We start from the raw sequence: 19,201 nt of genomic DNA, 5'->3' as shown, positions 1-19,201 counted from the left end.
TTGGGGTTGCTCTAGCTCTCCTATTAACAAATTTCAACCTAATGCTGACTGTGCCTGCCATTTTGTCCTGTACTTCTGTATGTGTGTGAGTATGTGGATGTGAATATATTCATGTGTGCACTAGTGTGTGGATACTGATGCTGACACTGGGTAGCTGAATCTATACTTTTTTTCTTTTTTTTCTTCTTCTTTGATGGACTCATTATGTACCCCTGGTTGGCCTAAACTCACTGTATTACTGTGTCTATAAGGCTGACCTCCAACTCACAAAAATCTGCCTGCCTTTTCCGCCTGTGTTCTAATTTCAAATGTTCTATTACACTGGACTCTCTACCTTGTTTGTTTTTATGCCAGATCTTTCACTGAACTTGGTGTTCACTGTTTCAACTAGACTGCCTGTAGAGATGCTCGTCTACACCTTCCCAGTGCTGAAACTACAGACAGGGGCTGCCATGCTCAGATTTTTTTTTAATTTAGAGAATCTTGACCTTAAATACTTAAGTTTGTGCACCAAGCATTTCACTAACAGAGCCATCTCTCTAGATCCCATGCTAAGAGACCTGCAATCACTGTTAGATTTCTGTGGTTTAGAGAAGTAGCTTTAGCCAGGTCATATAGCCAGTAGGTGGTTTAGACTGGATCTGAATGCAGGAAGCTTGAATCGAGAGTCAGTCACTTAATCACTTTTGCAAATAATTTTTATAAACAAACCAGAAAGGTTCTTTCAGATACAGAAGTGCAACTGGAGAATAGTTCAATCAAAGATCAAAATTAATCAGAGGTGCTAGCTACTTAAAATTGAATTTTGTGTCATAAATTGAAAATGTTGAACATAAAATTTAAATTATTTATTTATATATTAGAGATTTCTGCCTCCTCCCTGCCACCGCCACCCATTTCCCTCCCCCTCCCCCAATCAAGTCCCCCTTCCTCGTCAGACCTAAGAGCAATCAGGGTTTTCTATCCTGTGGGAAGTCCAAGGACCACCCACCTCCATCCAGGTCTAGTAAGGTGAGCATCCAAACTGCCTAGGCTCCCACAAAGCCAATATGTGCAGTAGGATCAAAACCCATTGCCATTGTTCTTGAGTTCTGAGTAGTCCTCATTGTCCGCTATGTTCAACGAGTCCGGTCTTATTCCATGCTTTTTCAGACCCAGGCCAGCTGGCCTTGGTGAGTTCCCGATAGAACATCCCCATTGTCTCAGTGTGTGGGTGCACCCCTCGCAGTCCTGAGTTCCTTGCTCGTGCTCTCTCTCCAGCTCCTGATTTGGACCTTGGGATTTCAGTCTGGTGCTCCAATGTGGGTCTCTGTCTCTGTCTCCTTTCATCGCCTGATGAAGGTTATTATTCAGGAGGATGCCTATATGTTTTTCTTTGGGTTCACCTTCTTATTTAGCTTCTCTAGGATCACGAATTATAGGCTCTATGTCCGTTATTTATGGCTAGAAACCAATTATGAGTGAGTACATTCCATGTTCCTCTTTTTGGGTCTGGCTTACCTCACTCAGGATAGTGTTTTCTATTTCTGTCCATTTGAATGCAAAATTCAAGAAGTCATTGTTTTTTACTGCTGAGTAGTACTCTAATATGTATATATTCCATACTTTCTTCATCCATTCTTCCATTGAAGGACATCTAGGTTGTTTCCAGGTTCTGGCTATTACAAACAATGCTGCTATGAACATAGTTGAGTATATGCTTTTGTTGTGTGATAGGGCATCTCTTGGGTATATTCCCAAGAGTGGTATTGCTGGGTCCAGGGGTAGGTTGATCCTGAGAAACCTCCACACTGCTTTCCAAAGTGGTTGCACAAGTTTGCATTCCCACCAGTAATGGATGAGTGTACCCCTTACTCCACAACCTCTCCAGCAAAGGCTATCATTGGTGTTTCTGATTTTAGCCATTCTGACAGGTGTAAGATGGTATCTTAAAGTTGTCTTGATTTGCATTTCCCTGATCGCTAAGGAAGTTGAGCATGACCTTAAGTGTCTTTTGGCCATTTGAAGTTCTTCTGTTGAGAATTCTCTGTTCAGCTCAGTGCCCCATTTTATAATGGGGTTGATTAGCCTTTTACGGTCTAGTTTCTTGAGTTCTTTATATATTTTGGAGATCAGACTTTTGTCAGTTGCGGGGTTGGTGAAGTTCTTCTCCCAGTTAGTGGGCTGCCTTTGTGTCTTAGTGACAGTGTCCTTTGCTTTACAGAAGCTTCTCAGTTTCAGTAGGTCCCATTTATTCAATGTTGTCCTTAATGTCTGTGCTGCTGGGGTTATACGTAGGAAGTGGTCTCCTGTGCCCATGTGTTGTAGAGTTTTTGTCTTCTATCAGGTTCAGTGTGTTCAGACTGATATTGAGGTCTTTAATCCATTTGGACTTGAGTTTTGTGCATGGTGATAGATATGGATCTATTTTCATTCTTCTACAGATTGACATCCAGTTATGCCAGCACAATTTGTTGAATATGCTCTTTTTTTTCCATTGTATACATTTAGCTCCTTTATCGAAAACCGGGTGTTCATAAGTTTGTGGGTTAACGTCCGGGTCTTCTATTCGATTCCATTGGTCGACTTCTCTGTTTTATGCCAATACCAAGCTGTTTTCAATATTGTAGAGTTTGAAGTCAGGCATGGTGATGCGTCCAGACGATCCTTTATTGTATAAGATTGTTTTGGCTATCCTGGGTTTTTTGTTTTTCCATATAAAGTTGATTATTGTCTTCTCCAGGTCTGTGAAGAATTTTGATGGGATTTTGATGGGGATTGCATTGAATCTATAGATTGCTTTTGGTAGAATTGCCATTTTTACTATGTTGATCCTCCCAATCCAAGAGCAAGGGAGATCCTTCCATTTTCTGGTGTTCTCTTCAATTTCTTTCTTCAAAGACCTAAAGTACTTGTCAAATAGATCTTTCACTTCCTTGGTCAGAGTTACCCCAAGATATTTTATGCTATTTGTGGCTATCGTTAAAGGTGATGCTTCTGAGAAATATGTTTAATTTTATGATGTAGAATAGTCCTAAATGAGATTTTATTGTTTATACAAATTCTTATAAAGAAAGTCTTGCGGTTGGACCTGGAGCTCTCACCTATGTTATGACTATCTTCAAGTTATTTAATTCTGTGCCTGAGATTCTTTGTGTCTATAGTAAAGATGATAATAGACTCTTAGAAGACATAAGTAGTACTGACACCATGCTAGGTGAGATTGTGGTGCTATTATCATTTGCCCTGTTATCGCTGTTTATCTAGATTTGGGGTGCCTTTCAGTTGTAAGAAATGAATTCTTAATTTGAGTTTTATAAAATGAGTTTCTTTTTTTTAAATTGAGTTTTATTTTCTGTCTGTTCCTAACCTTTATTTCCTTTTTGTCACTTTACAGTAACCCTTATTTTAAGCCAGCCTTTATGCTTGTGTATTTTGTAGTCTTGCTAGTTTTGAATAAGAGAGACTACATGTACTCACCTCTTCCTGGAACTTACTACTGTTAGTGTGTGAAACTTTTCTTGTCAAAAGTATATAATAGTTCTTAAAACAGTTAATACATAAAATGCTTATTGAATGAACAAATGAATATTTTCAAATATATCAAGTTTAAAAAATATTTTTTTCTAAGTATTTCATTCTGTAGACTAAAAGCATAGCCAGGTTATCATTGTTTAGTAAAAATAATGCTTTCAGTTGAGTATTATTGTCTTAGTTAGTGTTATATTGCTGTGAAGAGACACCATGATCACACAAATCTTATAAAGGAAAGCTTTAATTGGGGCTTATTCACAGTATCAGAGATTTAGTTCATTGTCATCATGGTAGGAAGCATGGTGACACACAGGCAGACATAGTACTGGAGAAATAGCTTGAGAGTTTACATTTAGATCTATAGACATCAGAAAAAGAGAATTGCTGGACCTGGCTTGGGTTTTTGAAATCTCAGAGTCCATGCCTAGTGACATACTTCCTCCAACAAGGCCACACCTCCTAATCCTTTCAAATAGTGCCACCTATGAGGGTCATCCTTATTCTATTATTACCACAGTAATAAATCATGTGATTTGATCAACAAAGAGTAAGCCCATTATAGAATTTTATTCTGTGTGTTCATCTGTTACTGTGCATTTAGTGGGGCTAGTAATGGTCTTTAAATTAGTATGTTGATGGGAACAGTAGTATTTTTGAGTCATTTGCCACAAGTTATAATGTTGACAGTAAATTAACTTTCTCCTTTTTTAATTTTATGGCTTAGAAGGTTGTAAAACCTTACATATTTCTTTGTAAAAATTAATCTTTTAATGTTTCAACACTTACTGTAAGTTGTTCTTTTGTTAATTTTATATTTCTTCATTTTCTATGTTGAAATTGAACAAAACTATTTTTATTACATTGCTTTTTCCACCTATAACTTCAGTAATAAAAAATGAAAATGACTTTTGTCTTAATATCTATCTTTAGATACTAGATCTTTTCTGATATTTTTAAATGGGAATTTGTCCTGAATCTCACCCAGTAATTATTTGCTGTAGTTTCTGTGTTTCTCTAGATTTGAAAGTAAATTTTCTTGTTTCTGCAAAAATGAGACTTGTTTGGCTGTTTCATTTCTTATCTCTGTAACTCTTAAACTTTGATCAAAATTTGCTTTATGTAAGATGACTTAGAAAATTTTTAGTCTCCATACTTCCTTGATATTTGATGATTTGGTATTGTTCTATGTTAATGTTGTAAATAACCTTCCATGTCATTTTTACTTACTTTTTTTCCTATTTTTCCTATTTACTTTCAGCTGGTTGGTGGGGAATTTGATTTGGAGATGAACTTTATTATCCAGGATGCTGAGAGCATAACATGCATGACCGAGCTTTTGGAGCACTGTGATGTCACATGTCAAGCAGAAATATGGAGCATGTTTACAGCCATCTTACGAAAAAGTGTCCGGAATTTACAGACCAGCACAGAAGTGGGACTGATTGAGCAAGTATTGCTGAAAATGAGTGCTGTAGATGACATGATTGCAGGTATGGCATGGCTCGACAGAAAATTAAGATTTAAATAGTTAGAAGGTTTCATGTACTACTTTATATTTTACAGTGAAAACATGTAGAAACTGCCTTGATTTAAAAGAAATAAATAGGAACATATGGACAAATTGCCTTTTATGCTAATGGAAATGTACAGATTAGAAGAGAAAAGAAAATTGTACTAGGTAAACATAATTACTAGATTTCTCCCCTAAGTTTTATTAAAGCCTTAGTACTATGAAGAATTAAGTATAATAGAAGATTATCAAAAAAATAAGCGGTATTTAAAATACCACAATATGTAGGTCAGAGCCATTAACCAAGTTACTGCAGCTCTATGGCTTTCCAGTCTGCTGCACCTAGAACCTGAAGAATCAGCAGGATATATCTATTTTTGCCTTCATATTTTTGGAGGACACTTCTCTGTTAAACTTAGCCTTGAGTTCTTATTGTTGTGTTAAGACACCGCAACTAAGGCAGCTAATGAAAAAAAAATGTTTTATTGAACTTACAGTTTCAGAAGGTTAGATTCCATGATGGGAGAGCAAAGATAAGGCAGTAGGAGCAACTGAGAGCTCCTAACTTGATTTGCAAGTTAGAGGCAGAGAGAGACACACTAATGACCTCAACTGTCACACCTCTTTTTTAACAAGGCCACGCCTCCACTCCTTTCCAAGCAATTCTACCAACTGGAGGGCAAGTATTCAAATATGTGAGCCTCACCCAATCACTATAAGTACATATTGTGAAATAGAATATAAAATGTATATAAAATGGGTTTATTTTGCTTATTATATTATTTGAAATAATACTCTTGAAATCTTGGATTTTTTTTTTTTTTTTACGGCCAACTCTTAGCTTTCTGCAGGTGAGTCTCCTCTGTAGTTAAATGTGTTTCAGAAGAAATGTTTGGCTGACAACCCCACAGCAGCAGTTATCTCTAGAACATAAGTAGAGTTTGAAAAATCGGGCTTTGTTTTGTTTTGGTTTGCTTGTTTAAAAAGAAATAGATGTTAAGCATATATTCTGATATAAAAATAATTCTATAATTCCCAAAGTGCTAATTTGACTGTACAGTAATATATTTAGCTCTTACAAATAGTTAAGACACAGAGAAGTTTTTAAAGGTTTCACATATGGACTTTTAATTTTTATATTTTCAGAGTAAAACATTATGAAAGAAGGAAATGAATAAGAGTGATTAATAAGTGAGATTAATAAGAATAGATTTTATATCTAAAAGAAATTATTCAGAATTTGGTTTTCTAATTATTTTGAAATCGTGTCCAAAGTGGCATGTGTTTCTCTTGATCATGGTTTTGGAGGCATAATAATAGCATGACTTAAAATGAGATTAAACTTGGCATTACTTTCAATATTTAGAGTTATTTTACAGGAATTTGTATAAATGTGAGTGTGTGTGTGTGTGTAAATATGGTGGTATAGTATACATTGTTTAGAAAATCATATGATCTTTCAGTCCTGATAAGGAGCTTTTTTTTTCTTTTTTTTTGAATAATCTGGCTACTACTTTACAGAATAGTTTTAGAGTGAGCAGAATTATATACATAATTTATAGTAGTTACTGGAACTTAATTCATGAGTGCCCAAATAAGAAAGCAGCGATGGCTTGATAAGTCATTCTCTGTTATAATTGAAGTTCCTAAATTCTCTCTTTTTTGCTAACATTTCCTTCCAAAAGGGCCTTATGGCCAAGAATATGAAAAATGGGAATGAATATTTTGGAAAAGCACAAAAACAAACATGCTGCTTAACCAGTTAAAATAGAGAAATTAAAATTTGGATACTTTGCTGAAAGTTTGAATGAGTATCAGCATACTGTTGATAGATGAGTATCTTCTTTGAGTGCTGTGGTGTGTGAAGTTTATAGAGACACTCTTAAGTTAACAATTTAACTTAACACTAAAATGTGGTTAAATATTTGTAGTAAATTGATAAAAACTTTTATAGCAGTAGTAATTTTTTCCTCTTTAAAATTTTTGTGGTTGCAAAATTTTCTGCCATAATAAAATTAAATTGAACTACTTAGTTATGGGTCATCTACAAAATGTATAATATATAAAAAAATTTAAAAAGTTACTTACCACAAATTTTGTCTCCTTTATCCTCATCATTATAAATATAAAGTTGATATTTTTCCAAAGTATTTTTGTAATCATTTAGGAAATTGCCAGTGATAACTATTTTAGCTGAAAAGTTCCAGCTTTTAAGATTTTTGATTTTTATATAGACTTTTCTCTTGAAACAAGCCTAATTTTATATACTAACATTTTTATACAGTTTAATTATTTAAATAATGAGATATTTTGCTTCATTTAAAGATCTCTCAAAAATGGCATACACACTGTCAAAATTTTACCATAGAGATTGTTTACATATTGTGCTGGTAATTAAAAAATAATGAATTATTTATTGTTGAAGATAACCATATTTAATTTTGAATATATATTTTAGTTTTTCAAATTCCAGTCATTAATTTGTGTATTTGACAATATGGATTTTATTTTCTAATTTACTTTCTAATATCAATTGTTATAACTTTTATATGTATGTATATATATATATGTGTGTATTTTTATTAACTTGCGTTTTTATTAACTTTGGAATGTGAGATGTATCAATATTTAGTTGATTAATTTTTTACAAAGAATATTGAGAGAAGTATTAATCATAATATGTAGGGAAAGTTATCAGATACAAGATTGATTTTTCTCATTATTTGTTGACTTGTGTCTGTTACAGATTCATAAATATTACATTAGCATAATGAAAATCAGTAGCATTGTGTTTAAATTAGATCTAGTTGTAGATTAGTGAGTGAAAGTGAGAGAATTCATAATTGTCTGGGTTTGAATGCTGACTTTGCTGTTTGCTGGGCATGCATTTTTGGGCAGTGTGACTAAGTTATAGTCTGGGCCATAATTTGCCCAATTTTAAAATTAGATGATGATATTTAAAAACTTGTAGTCTTATTTGAGGCTTTCTGATATTTCTACATATAAAGCATTTGGAATAGTCCTTCATGTTGAGTAAATTCTTAAAATTGTAAATTAACCTAGAGTTAAATGGTTCACTACCATGTTTTGTTGTTCAGCTGCCAGTTTTAAAATAGCCATTGTTCAATGCTGTCTTGGTACCTTTAAATATTTTTACCTTCCTTTTCCTACTTGTAATAAATCTCTCTGTCTGCATCACGAATCTGAAGAGGCATTCATGAGGACACTTAGGTATATTAGATTTTTTAAAATAGAAGTAACATTTGGTAACTCTCTGCCCCTTTCAAAATATAGTTGCTTGCCAGATGTGCTCATTCCTAGAGTGCAGAATAACTTTATTCTCCTCTGCAGATCTTCTGGTTGATATGCTGGGGGTTCTTGCCAGCTACAGCATCACTGTCAAGGAGTTGAAGCTTTTATTCAGCATGCTTCGAGGAGAAAGTGGAATCTGGGTAAGCTGTGGTCAGAGGGACGAGTCTTCAATATCAGTACATTAATAATTACTGTTGAACAGATTGTCCCTGGAGAGCCATGTATTTGAACTGGTAATGATAACTGTTTCCTTCTTAAACCATTTAGTAAATCTTTTCAATACAATTTTCTCAATAGTTACCATACAGTCCATTGATTAAAAGTGTTCTATTAGGTATTATTGTTAACTTTGTACAACTATTGTTTCTTTTATTGTTTTCTTAGCCAAGGCATGCAGTAAAATTATTGTCAGTTCTTAATCAGATGCCACAGAGACATGGTCCTGATACATTCTTCAATTTTCCTGGGTGTAGTGCTGCGGTAAGTTTAAACACATGTATTTATTTTTACCTATTTTTCTGTTATTTGAGTTTATTTGGTGTTCTATTAGTTTGTCCTTTCTAGATTGTCCTATGAATGAAAATAAAATCATATTGTATGTGTCTGTGGTTCTTTTGTTGTTGTTGTTGTTGTGGGATGGGGTTGGAGATAATCTTGCTATGTAACTCTGGCATCTACCTCACAGTTTTCCTGCTTCAGCTTTCCTGAGGCAGGGATTGTGAATATGCATCATGTGTGCCCTGTTTACTTGTTATGTTTGGCTTCCAGTGCTTTAGAGTTTGTCCCTGACTCCATTAACACTCTTTAGGGCAGGTTTTCCCGGCTGTAACTATTCCAGCTGCATTAACAAAATGAAGTCCTACAAAAACTAGCATAGAGAATCTGAATCAGAAAATTCTGAGGAATGTCAGTAGTCAAATGTGTCTATATTGTTGGAATTAAAGGCGGGGTTTGGAGAAGGGAAGTTTGATTGTACTGACTTTGTACTTCATTAACTGATAATTTACCTTGCTTCATTATCTTGTAGGCAATTGCATTGCCTCCTATTGCAAAGTGGCCTTATCAGAATGGCTTCACTCTCAACACTTGGTTTCGTATGGATCCATTAAATAACATTAATGTTGATAAGGATAAACCTTATCTTTATTGGTAAGTAGTATGCTTAATTTTAGGACTTTTGTTTTTATGAATTTGAATATTGAAATTAAATATTACTGTAAAACCCATATAGTTAATATTTATTTATTTACTATCAATTCTAGGTAAGTGTCTTTCTTATTTTCTCTTCCATTACAGTATAAGAAACAAAGATAAATCTGTTAGAGGGATCATCTAGTATCAGATGTAGTAGCTAAGACACCAATTCCCACTACAGTTTGTTTACTCTTTCTTTTTGACAAGTAGACTTAGGGGCTAAAAATAATAATAGCCATGAAAGAAATCTAAATAAGATTGTTTAGTATTCATATTCTTACTTAGACTGAAATACACATACTTATTTTTTCATTCACATAATTACAAAACGGGCTTTTTTTTGGTAAGATCTTTTGATAAACATTGGAAACTTGAGATCAAGTTGTTATTAACAACATGAACTATGTTGAAGTGAGTTTTGAATGGCTAAGTGGAGATGGTCCTTCACAGTAGATGAAGTCTTTCCAGCAGACACCTTGATTATTAATTTGTTTTATGTCTGTGATATTTTACATTTAAGTATAAAAAGTTTTCATGGTCTATTATTCCTGAGTTAAATTCCTTAATTTTTTAGTTACTTATAAACCTTACGTTTTTTAAAATTTCTATTTGGCCAATGTGTTTACTATGACTATACAGAGTATTAAGTTTCATTGTGTAAGGTTTTAGTAGGTGTTGGTATATTTCTTTTAATCAGAGTTTTTATATTCTTGTATTAATACAGTTTTCGTACTAGCAAAGGAGTTGGTTACTCTGCTCATTTTGTTGGCAACTGTTTGATAGTCACATCTCTGAAGTCCAAAGGCAAAGGTTTCCAGCACTGTGTGAAGTATGATTTCCAACCACGCAAGGTAGGGCAGAGAGGATGCTTCCCTTGGACATCATGTCAGTTGCCATTCGCCTTGTCTCAGGACTTTGTTGCTTTGACTTCTGTAATGTTCTTTAACTTTACTCCTGCCTTTCACTGCTTTCTCTTTCCTGTGATTTCTTCTTACCTTTATGTGTGGTTTCTCTCAATGCTTATTCATTTGCTGAGTCTGATCTAATTCTTCCAGGAAGAACTTGCTGAATATTTACTGAATACCATACCTGTAGGACCTAGGCATGTGACCGTGACAGTGGACAGAACTTTGTTTTTCTTTTTAAAAAACTGGGATTTTTATTCAGTTTCATAATTGTTTGTACTCTTATTCTTCATTGCTCTCTTCCTTGTCTTCTCACCATTGTGAGATGTTTCCACTTGGGTGCCTTTTCACTCTCAAACCTCAGAACAAAAAACACTGAGTTTCCTCTCTCCAGGTCCACATTCACATATGTGCTGACATCTTCTGCTTTAGATGTCTGTCATCATAATAATTGGGGCATGTTCTTCATCTTCTTTTGATTACTTTTCTAGTACTATGTATTATGTCTTTAAGAATACTTCTATTTCCTTTTGAAATTTCATTATTTGCTACTTATCTTTTTCACATTGCTTTCTCTTCATCTTGATATGTTTCTTTTTAAACTATTTTATACACTAAGAGTAGACATCTTGCTGATATTCATTTGCTTAAGCTAATGATTTACTTTTCAATAACTACAAAATAAACATTTTGTCCATGTGTTTGATAATCAGAATGAATTAGGTTTACTTGTTCAGACAGTTCTCAGTTTTTATATCACATCCTCTCAGATTGTTCTACCTTGTAACAATTCAGTGTCATCTTTTTCTGGGTTCATTGCCTCCCTTCCATTTTTCCCTCCTCTCCTCACTGGGGATTCAACCAAGGAGATTCATGCATGCTAGGCAGCACTGTATCAAAGAGCTGTACCCCTACCTATCTTTTTTGATATCTATTATTTTCAGATATAATTAATGCCACTCTTTTAATAATTATTCTTTTCAAATCTTCGTCATTCATTTATATGCCCATTTAGTGAGTGTTTTGATTAAAATCTGTTATGGATTCATTTTTATTCTCTCAAATGACTGTCAGAGTATTGAATTCAGTAGAATACCAATAAATTGGGTAGCTATATAAAAATATGACTTAATCTAGAGAAATGGCTCAAAGATTAAGAGTACTTATTTTTCTTCCAGAGAACCCAGGTTCAACTCCCAATACATACAGTGACAGCTCACAACTGTCTTTAACTCCAGTTCCAGTGGATCTAACACCTTCACACTGACACACATGGAGACACAAGAAAAAATACTTAAATAAAAAGAGCTTTTGTTCTCTTAAGACATAAGTGCCATCAGTCTAGGTCAGTGCTCCTCAACTTGTGGGGGCTGTTTATCAGATGTCCTGCATAGCAGATATTTACAATATAGGTCACAACAGTAGCGAAGTTATAGTTATAAAGTAACAATGAAGTAACAGCATGAGGAGGTATGTTAAAGAGTCGTGGCATTAAGAAGGTTGAGAACCACTGATCTGGATATAAATAAAGATTATTAGAATTGCAAATGTTAGAAATATATATTTTTGACAAATACTGTAGTTTCCTTTTTTATTTAAAATACATTTTTTCACATAATATATTCTGATCATGGTTTTCCCTTTTCCAACTCCTACCTGATCCTTTCCCTTTTCCATCCACCCAGATCCTTAATGGAAATTATAAAAAAGTTTTATAATAAAGTATAACGATACCAAAAATCAGGTAGAAGTTAAAAAGAAACAAGCAGGTGGAATTGTTATTAGTGAAGTAAAAGCAGTTCAATCCATTTGTTCACATTTTATCTTTTTCCCTGTTTGCTTATGAAAACACACTCCTATTTCTTTTTGGATTTTAAATACAGGGATGGCAAAGGCTCTTGGGAGGAGTAAGTTCCAGGGATTGATTCAGCTTCAATTTTTTTTGCAAATATTCTAATAAATCTCAAAATTGAAAATCATAATTATAATTATTTGGCTTTATTGTTATTATAGAGAAATCATCTATTTTTTTCTTTCTTAATTTTCCAGGAGTTGTGGTAGTTACCTTCTTATTATACTTCAATAAGGGAAAGCTATACCACAATGAGTGGGTTACTAACCATTCCTAAAATGCCGTGCACCTAGCAGCACCCACTTAAGAGGTGTCTGACACTGTGAAAATGAGTGTAACTATTAGCATGTCACCTCATTTGTAAAAAGTGGTCAGTGCATGGCTTCTAGTGATATTTGTGTAAAAATAATTGAATATAGGTCACAGTATATATGATTAGTGTCAGTAGGCTTCTCTACTCTGTTACTGTTTTTAACGTAAAAATATGTAAAACATTGGGGTCCTTTGAAATGGTGAAAACTCACTTGTATCCACTACATTTTGATCATCTCAAGAAACAGAAAAATAAATATAACTTAACTGAGATTAACTTAGCCATTAATTTATACATTCATGTATTCATATATCTTAAGTATTGTACTTATGATCCAAAATAAATTCTGTTAGTTTCAAAACTCTAGACTTGGTCATCATATTTTATTAAATAAGTTAATGTTATCAATCCATTTAAGTGAAACTTTGAAAACTCCTAGTTTTCTGACTCAGTGTATTCGTCTTCTTAATTCATGCTCTGATGGTTTCCTTTTTGAAGCTTTGTAGGCTTATCGGCATCCACACTTGCCTGGCAGCTATACTTCAGCACTATTGCCAGTTATTTTTCTAAACTATTATGATATAATCTAATTTGTCCCATGATATTTAGGGATAAACCATTGTACAGAAAGCAAAAGGTCACTTTGCTATTGTTGCTGTGATATCTAAACTGAGGAAAGTTTCATGAAGGCTCTGTGCATCCTTTTGCTCAACATTATTTCCCCTTTTTCATTGAGCATTTTTTTCATCCTGAGCGTTACATATGAAGTGTATTCACTCATAGTGATTTTTCTGTGATTGCCTTCAAATGCTGTGTTCCTTTCCATCAGTTCATAAGCAGTCACTTCTTTTTCTATCTGTCAGTGTTGGGGGTTGGGAGTTCCCTGGCCTTTTCTTTCATGAGGGGCATAAGAAATGGGAGAAAGGGCCATGAGATGCAAACTTCTTGAGACCTCTTGTAGGGAAGTGCAAAGGCTGTGACTATATTTTAGACAGTAGTAACTGCATGTGACATCTGACATCTTAGTTGTTGTATTGCAGTGGTACATGATCAGCATTGTCCACATCTACAATCGATGGAGGAACAGTGAGATCCGTTGTTACGTTAATGGCCAGCTGGTATCCTATGGTGACATGGCTTGGCATGTTAACACAAATGATGTAAGTCTAAATTTCTTAAATGTATTTTACAATATGTTCTCCTATTGTAATATAAGTAATGGCTATTTTGTAGAAAATGCAAATTTCTGTTTGAAAGGTTTTATTAATTTATATTTAATTTTTAATTAACTTAATTTATATTTAACTTTTAAATATAGTATGCAGTTGTTTCAGACACATGATTTAATGATATTTTAAAAAATTAAAGATATGATGAGGTTATGTGGTGTCTTGGGGTCATATAGGTATCTCATATGCAAACATAGGCCTGGGCTTGCCATCTGACCCAGGGCAAAAAGCTTACCAAGTTTACACTGTAAAAACTTAAATTTGGCTAGGTATGGTGGTACATACCTTTAAACCCAGCACTCAGGAGTCAGAGGCAGCTGTGTCTCTTGAGTTTGAGGCTAGTCTAGTCTACAAAGTGAATTCCAGAACAGTCAGAGTTCCAGGACAGACAGAGAAACATTGTCTCAAAATTAAAAAACCCAAACAAACGAACAAACACAAAAAACAAACACAAAGAGACTTCAATATGACTGCAGTGCTTGGAATCTGTTAGGGAAAAGGACTGTGAAAACAGAAGACAGGTCACATTCAGGATGTTTTGCCATCAAAACACAGAGACACTTGCTTCACTTTGTGTGTCTGTCTTGGAGCAGGTGACACTGATTCTAGATAGAGGAGACATAGTGTTGAAATCTCAAAAATGCTTGCTATTTTTGTAGCTTGGGTGTTCCCTTTCTTCTGGCATTTTAGGACCAAAGTGAAATGTTGTAGTGCTGAAATTATCTTTGAGGCCAGTGATACACAACTCTTTCAGCATACCAAGTTGTAGTCGTAATGACTCATTTTTAAGAAAAAACAAGTAAAATAAGCTTCTAAATTTTGTCTGCATCTCCTTTAATTTTAATACCTTGGAGGGCAGGGGTTAGGTTGTATTCTCTTGTTCTGTTTTCTTTTAAATGAATGGTACTGTTTACATTGTCTCCAATCTGCGGGTGACAAGTTGTCCTGATCCAGCCAAGTAGACTTTATCTTGTTTTTGTATGATTGGGAAGCTAAGATACCTGGATTTTCACTAAGAACATTTTTTAAGACACAACAGCAAAAAGAAAATCAATATGACTACACAGAAGCTACCCGGAACTCACAGAACTTAGAAAGTTCCTTCCTGTGCCCTTTCTTATAGGAGAAATGTGTTTTACTGCCCAACAGACTCATAGGGCAACCACAGGCAAATAAGAACACAGAAATATGATTCTTCCTACACACTGATATTGTAGGGGGATGCAGTCTCTAACATATTATAAAGAAAGCCCCCGCAGTTTTGTTGACTGAAACTGAAAAGACAGTATTTAGAACAACACCACCCAAAAAAAAAAAAGACGAAAGATTTTTAAATTTGCTGTGATAGTTCTTCAAGAAATGGAGAAGCCTAGGCATGTACAAATTCCTTATGTAGTAATAACTTTTAGTTTACACAATTTAAATTACACTTGAATATTTAGTGATGAGTTCTTGTATTCCATTAACATTTTATTTCATTATTGTGTGAGGCACAATATGAAATGGGATTTCATATTTGATAGATCTGTCTATCCACTAATTGATTTCTCTGTGGCTCTGTCTATATTGATAGCTGAATATTGGTGTTCTTATTAGAATTAATGTGCGGGATATCCTGAGGGAGGGCACTGGGCAGTAACTACTGCTTCTGGTTTCAGTGGTTGGCATTGAAAGGATGTAGGTGTGCCATACTTTCAATTTGGGAGATCATTTAGTGGATGATATTGTGAGCAGATTTAATCATTATTGCGTATTTGTTCCTGTATAATCCCTACTCATAAACGAAGAGGCTGATTTTCTCCATCATTTAGTGCAGAAAAAAACTGTGGTATATCCATGTGGAGAAATTAAGAAGAATTAAAAGAAAATTAACACTATGGATTTATAGTCAAGATTTGATAAAGTCTGTCTTTTGATTCACTTTAACCTCTCTAAATTTGATCAGCTGTGAATATTAGCAATTTGAAATTAACTTTGCTTCAGTCAACAATTTATAATTTGTCTTCTGAGGTATGAATTCAATTATAAACTCTTTGTCTTTAGTGTTACAATTTGAAAAAGTGGTCAAATCTGAGTATGTGAAGGATGGTGTGTGCTTAATTCCTATGTAACTGACGTTATTTTCTCTAAAACTTGTTCATTGACTTTTATTATTGAAATACCTGGAAATAGCTTTTTCAGTACTTTCACTATTATTGGTATCTTAACATAGTTATGTTATAATGAAGAAGTGTATTCTTAAATGATCTGTCTTTAAAAAATAACAACTCATTTCTTGTGACTTTTAAAAATAGAGCTATGACAAGTGCTTTCTTGGATCTTCAGAAACTGCTGATGCCAATAGGGTATTCTGTGGTCAGCTTGGGGCCGTGTATGTGTTCAGTGAAGCTCTTAACCCGGCACAAATATTTGCAGTTCATCAATTAGGACCTGGTTATAAGGTAGGAATGGTCATATTATTATGAATTCCCTGCAGAGGTCTTGTTGTATACTATACTGTAACACTGTAGATTTAATGAAAATCTTTGTTCATTATGAGTGTCATCCCAACTTTTTGAACCTTATTGTGATGCTCCTTTTTGTCTGCCACTTTTAACTATTGTTCTTTCATGAACTTTTTATTTTTCATAAATGCGTTCTGATATTAAAGACATGCCCTTTGTTGTCAATTTTTATAAACTTATTTTCTAAAAGTATATTGCTTATTAAAGTAGTATCTGAAATCTCAGATTTTATAATGTGTACATTATATTACAAATAAACAAAATGACTTGTCGAGGTCATAGGGGTTAAAAGCTCTGGCTGCTCTTCCAGAGATCCCAAGTTCAATTCCCAGCAACCACTTGGTGGCTTACGACCATCTGTAACAGCATCTGATGTCCTCTTTTGTCATGCAGGTAGAACACTCGTACAAATAAAATACATACATAAATAAATCTTTAATAAAAATGACATCTTGGAAGGGGTGCCATGGAAAAAAGAGAGCTTTAGAAGAAGAAGCAGTGTCAAATGCTGTGTCCCATTGAGATCACTCATTCACCTGTGTCCCTACAGTCAGGAAGAATAGGGTAATAGGTGTGCTTTTGTCACAAAACCACTGATGCTGACTTATCATATTATTCCGATTTCTATTTACCTTTTGAAATGGATGCCTTTTAGGCAAGATTCAGCATTTATAGCTGTGAATTAGTTTTTAATAAGTACACTTGGTATGTATGGGTAAATTACTTAAATCACATTTGGATATGTACAATTTCAGACTATTTGGAGGTCAGATGATATTATACATTATCAGTCAAGTTGATAATGTTTGAGGAGCACATGTCTTGTATTAAAATGTTGCTTTTTAAAAAAAAGTTTGATGTTTAAATTAATGGGAAGTTTGTTTTGAAAGAGCAACACACTAAATATTAAAATATTCTTTTAAAACATTTTTACATTCATATTAATGTTTTATTATAGATATGTAAGTAACCAAATTATTCTTTTAAAATGGTCTGGTTATTTCCAGTGATTTTAATAACCAAAATACATACAAGAGCCTTGCTGTTTTGTGTGATAGTGGCATAACATGCAGCTATCTTGTGTCCATTTTGTTTTATTTGTTTCACTAGGCCTAGATATGAATTGGTGTTAGTATAGCCACTTTTCGCCTCTACCCCAATCTTCTCTTTCCCCCTTTTATTGGAAATAGATTCCTTTCTCACGTAATATAGCCTGATTATAGTTTCCTGTCCTGCTACTCCTACCAGGTTCTCTCTGACATTAGAGAAAACAAGAAAAAAAACTTTTAAGGAATAATAATTAAATAAAATAAAAGATAAAACAAAAACTAACTCAACAGCGTTGGACAAAGACAGATGAACAGAAGGAAAAGAGCCCAAGAGAGGGCACTTGATTCCACACTCAGGAATCCCATAAAGACACTAATTTGGAAGCCATATTATAAACTCGGAGCACCTGGTGCAGACCCATGCAGGCCTGTGCATGCCTCTTTAGTCTCTGAGTTCATGTAAGCTCTGCTCATGTTGATTGAGAAGGCCTTATTTTCTTAGTGTCCTCCATTCTCTCTGGATCTTATGCTCTTTCATCCTTCTCTTCTGCAGGGTTCTCTGAACCCTGAGGGGAGGAATTTGATGAAACATTCCATTTAGGGCTGTGTGTTCCAAGATCTCTCACTCTCTGCATAATATCTGACTGTGGGTCTCTGTATTTGTTTCCATCTTCTGTGAAAGGGATTTTCTCTGGTGATGGCTGAACAAAGTGCTGACCTATGAGTATAGCAGAAAGTTGTTAGGAGACATTTTATTGTTATTTTTCTTTTTTAAAAGAACATTAGTATTTGTTTTTCCCCCAGGTCCCTAGGCTATCTAGTGTCAGGTTCGTGGCCACCCAAACAGTGTTGGGTGTTTAATAACTCAGTTCATGGAGTGGCCTTGAGTCAAATCAGATACTGGTTGTTTACTTTCACAAGCTTTGTGCCACCACTGCCCTAGCATATCTTGCAGTTGATTCACTGGTTTGTAGCTGTGTTGGTGTTTACATTTATTTTTTGGAAGCATGTAGAGAACCTTCCAGTACTAATGATGCTGGAATGGTGAAGGCTCTATGTAGCCATCAGTCCAACCTCTCCATTTTCATTGAGTTGTATGGATATTGTCCTTAGCAATGGGACCTTGGTGTTTGTGGAGAGCCACCTAGTAACCTATACTTTTGGCAACAGCATGAGTTGTTTGGGGATTTCCATAGGACCCATTGGTTAACAACTCAATTTGATATAACCAGTTCAGGTACTAGAAACTTCATTTGGTTACAAGAGATGGCCAGTTGGGACTCTGCCCATTATTTGGTGATTTTTTTTTTGATCACCTTCTTATATGTATATATTTTAGTAAGCTTCTACTGTAGTAGATTGCCATATTACCTTCAAACAGTCCTTAATGTTAGCTGCCTCTTCCCATATTCCGTCCCTTAACTCCCGTTCTTCTCTCCCTTCCACTTATCCTCTTATTCCAGTTCCCCCATCCATCACTATTCTATTTCCCTTTCCTAACAAGATACATCTGTCTCTCATAGTCCTAACCTCTGTGGTTCTACAGATTGTAACCTCAGTATTAATGATTTATCAGCTAATACCCACACAAAAGCAAACACATTCCATATTTGTTTTTTCTTGGTCTTGGGTACCTCATTCAGAATGATTTTTTTTTTTGCCTAGTTCTATTCATTTACTTACAAATTTCATGATTTTTTTTTCTCCATTTGAATTTTTGTTCTGCCTTGTGTTAAGTTTGCATGGGGGTGGTCTTAATATTTTTTATTTAAAATGTGTCTAGTCTTCTCTCTTTCCTTGTCTTGATCATAAAATATTTG

At 34.5% G+C, this 19,201-nt stretch overlaps 1 protein-coding gene across 3 annotated transcripts in view; it reads left to right on the top strand.

Moving 5' to 3' along the window:
• Window positions 1-19,201, top strand: part of Nbea (neurobeachin) — a 492,297-nt gene that overhangs the window by 56,748 nt on the left and 416,348 nt on the right. For all 3 annotated transcript variants that reach the window (XM_075950839.1, XM_075950838.1, XM_075950840.1), the window contains exons 2-8: window positions 4,772-5,003; window positions 8,375-8,475; window positions 8,720-8,815; window positions 9,363-9,484; window positions 10,254-10,380; window positions 13,640-13,759; window positions 16,123-16,269. In XM_075950839.1, coding sequence (XP_075806954.1) covers window positions 4,772-5,003; window positions 8,375-8,475; window positions 8,720-8,815; window positions 9,363-9,484; window positions 10,254-10,380; window positions 13,640-13,759; window positions 16,123-16,269 — 945 coding nt within the window. The remainder of the gene's footprint in view (window positions 1-4,771; window positions 5,004-8,374; window positions 8,476-8,719; window positions 8,816-9,362; window positions 9,485-10,253; window positions 10,381-13,639; window positions 13,760-16,122; window positions 16,270-19,201) is intronic.

This window comes from Microtus pennsylvanicus, chromosome 16, assembly GCF_037038515.1.
Source record: "Microtus pennsylvanicus isolate mMicPen1 chromosome 16, mMicPen1.hap1, whole genome shotgun sequence".
NCBI lineage: Eukaryota > Metazoa > Chordata > Mammalia > Rodentia > Cricetidae > Microtus > Microtus pennsylvanicus.
The sequence above is the reverse complement of the archived record's forward strand: the minus strand, read 5'-3'. Positions and strand labels throughout refer to the sequence as shown.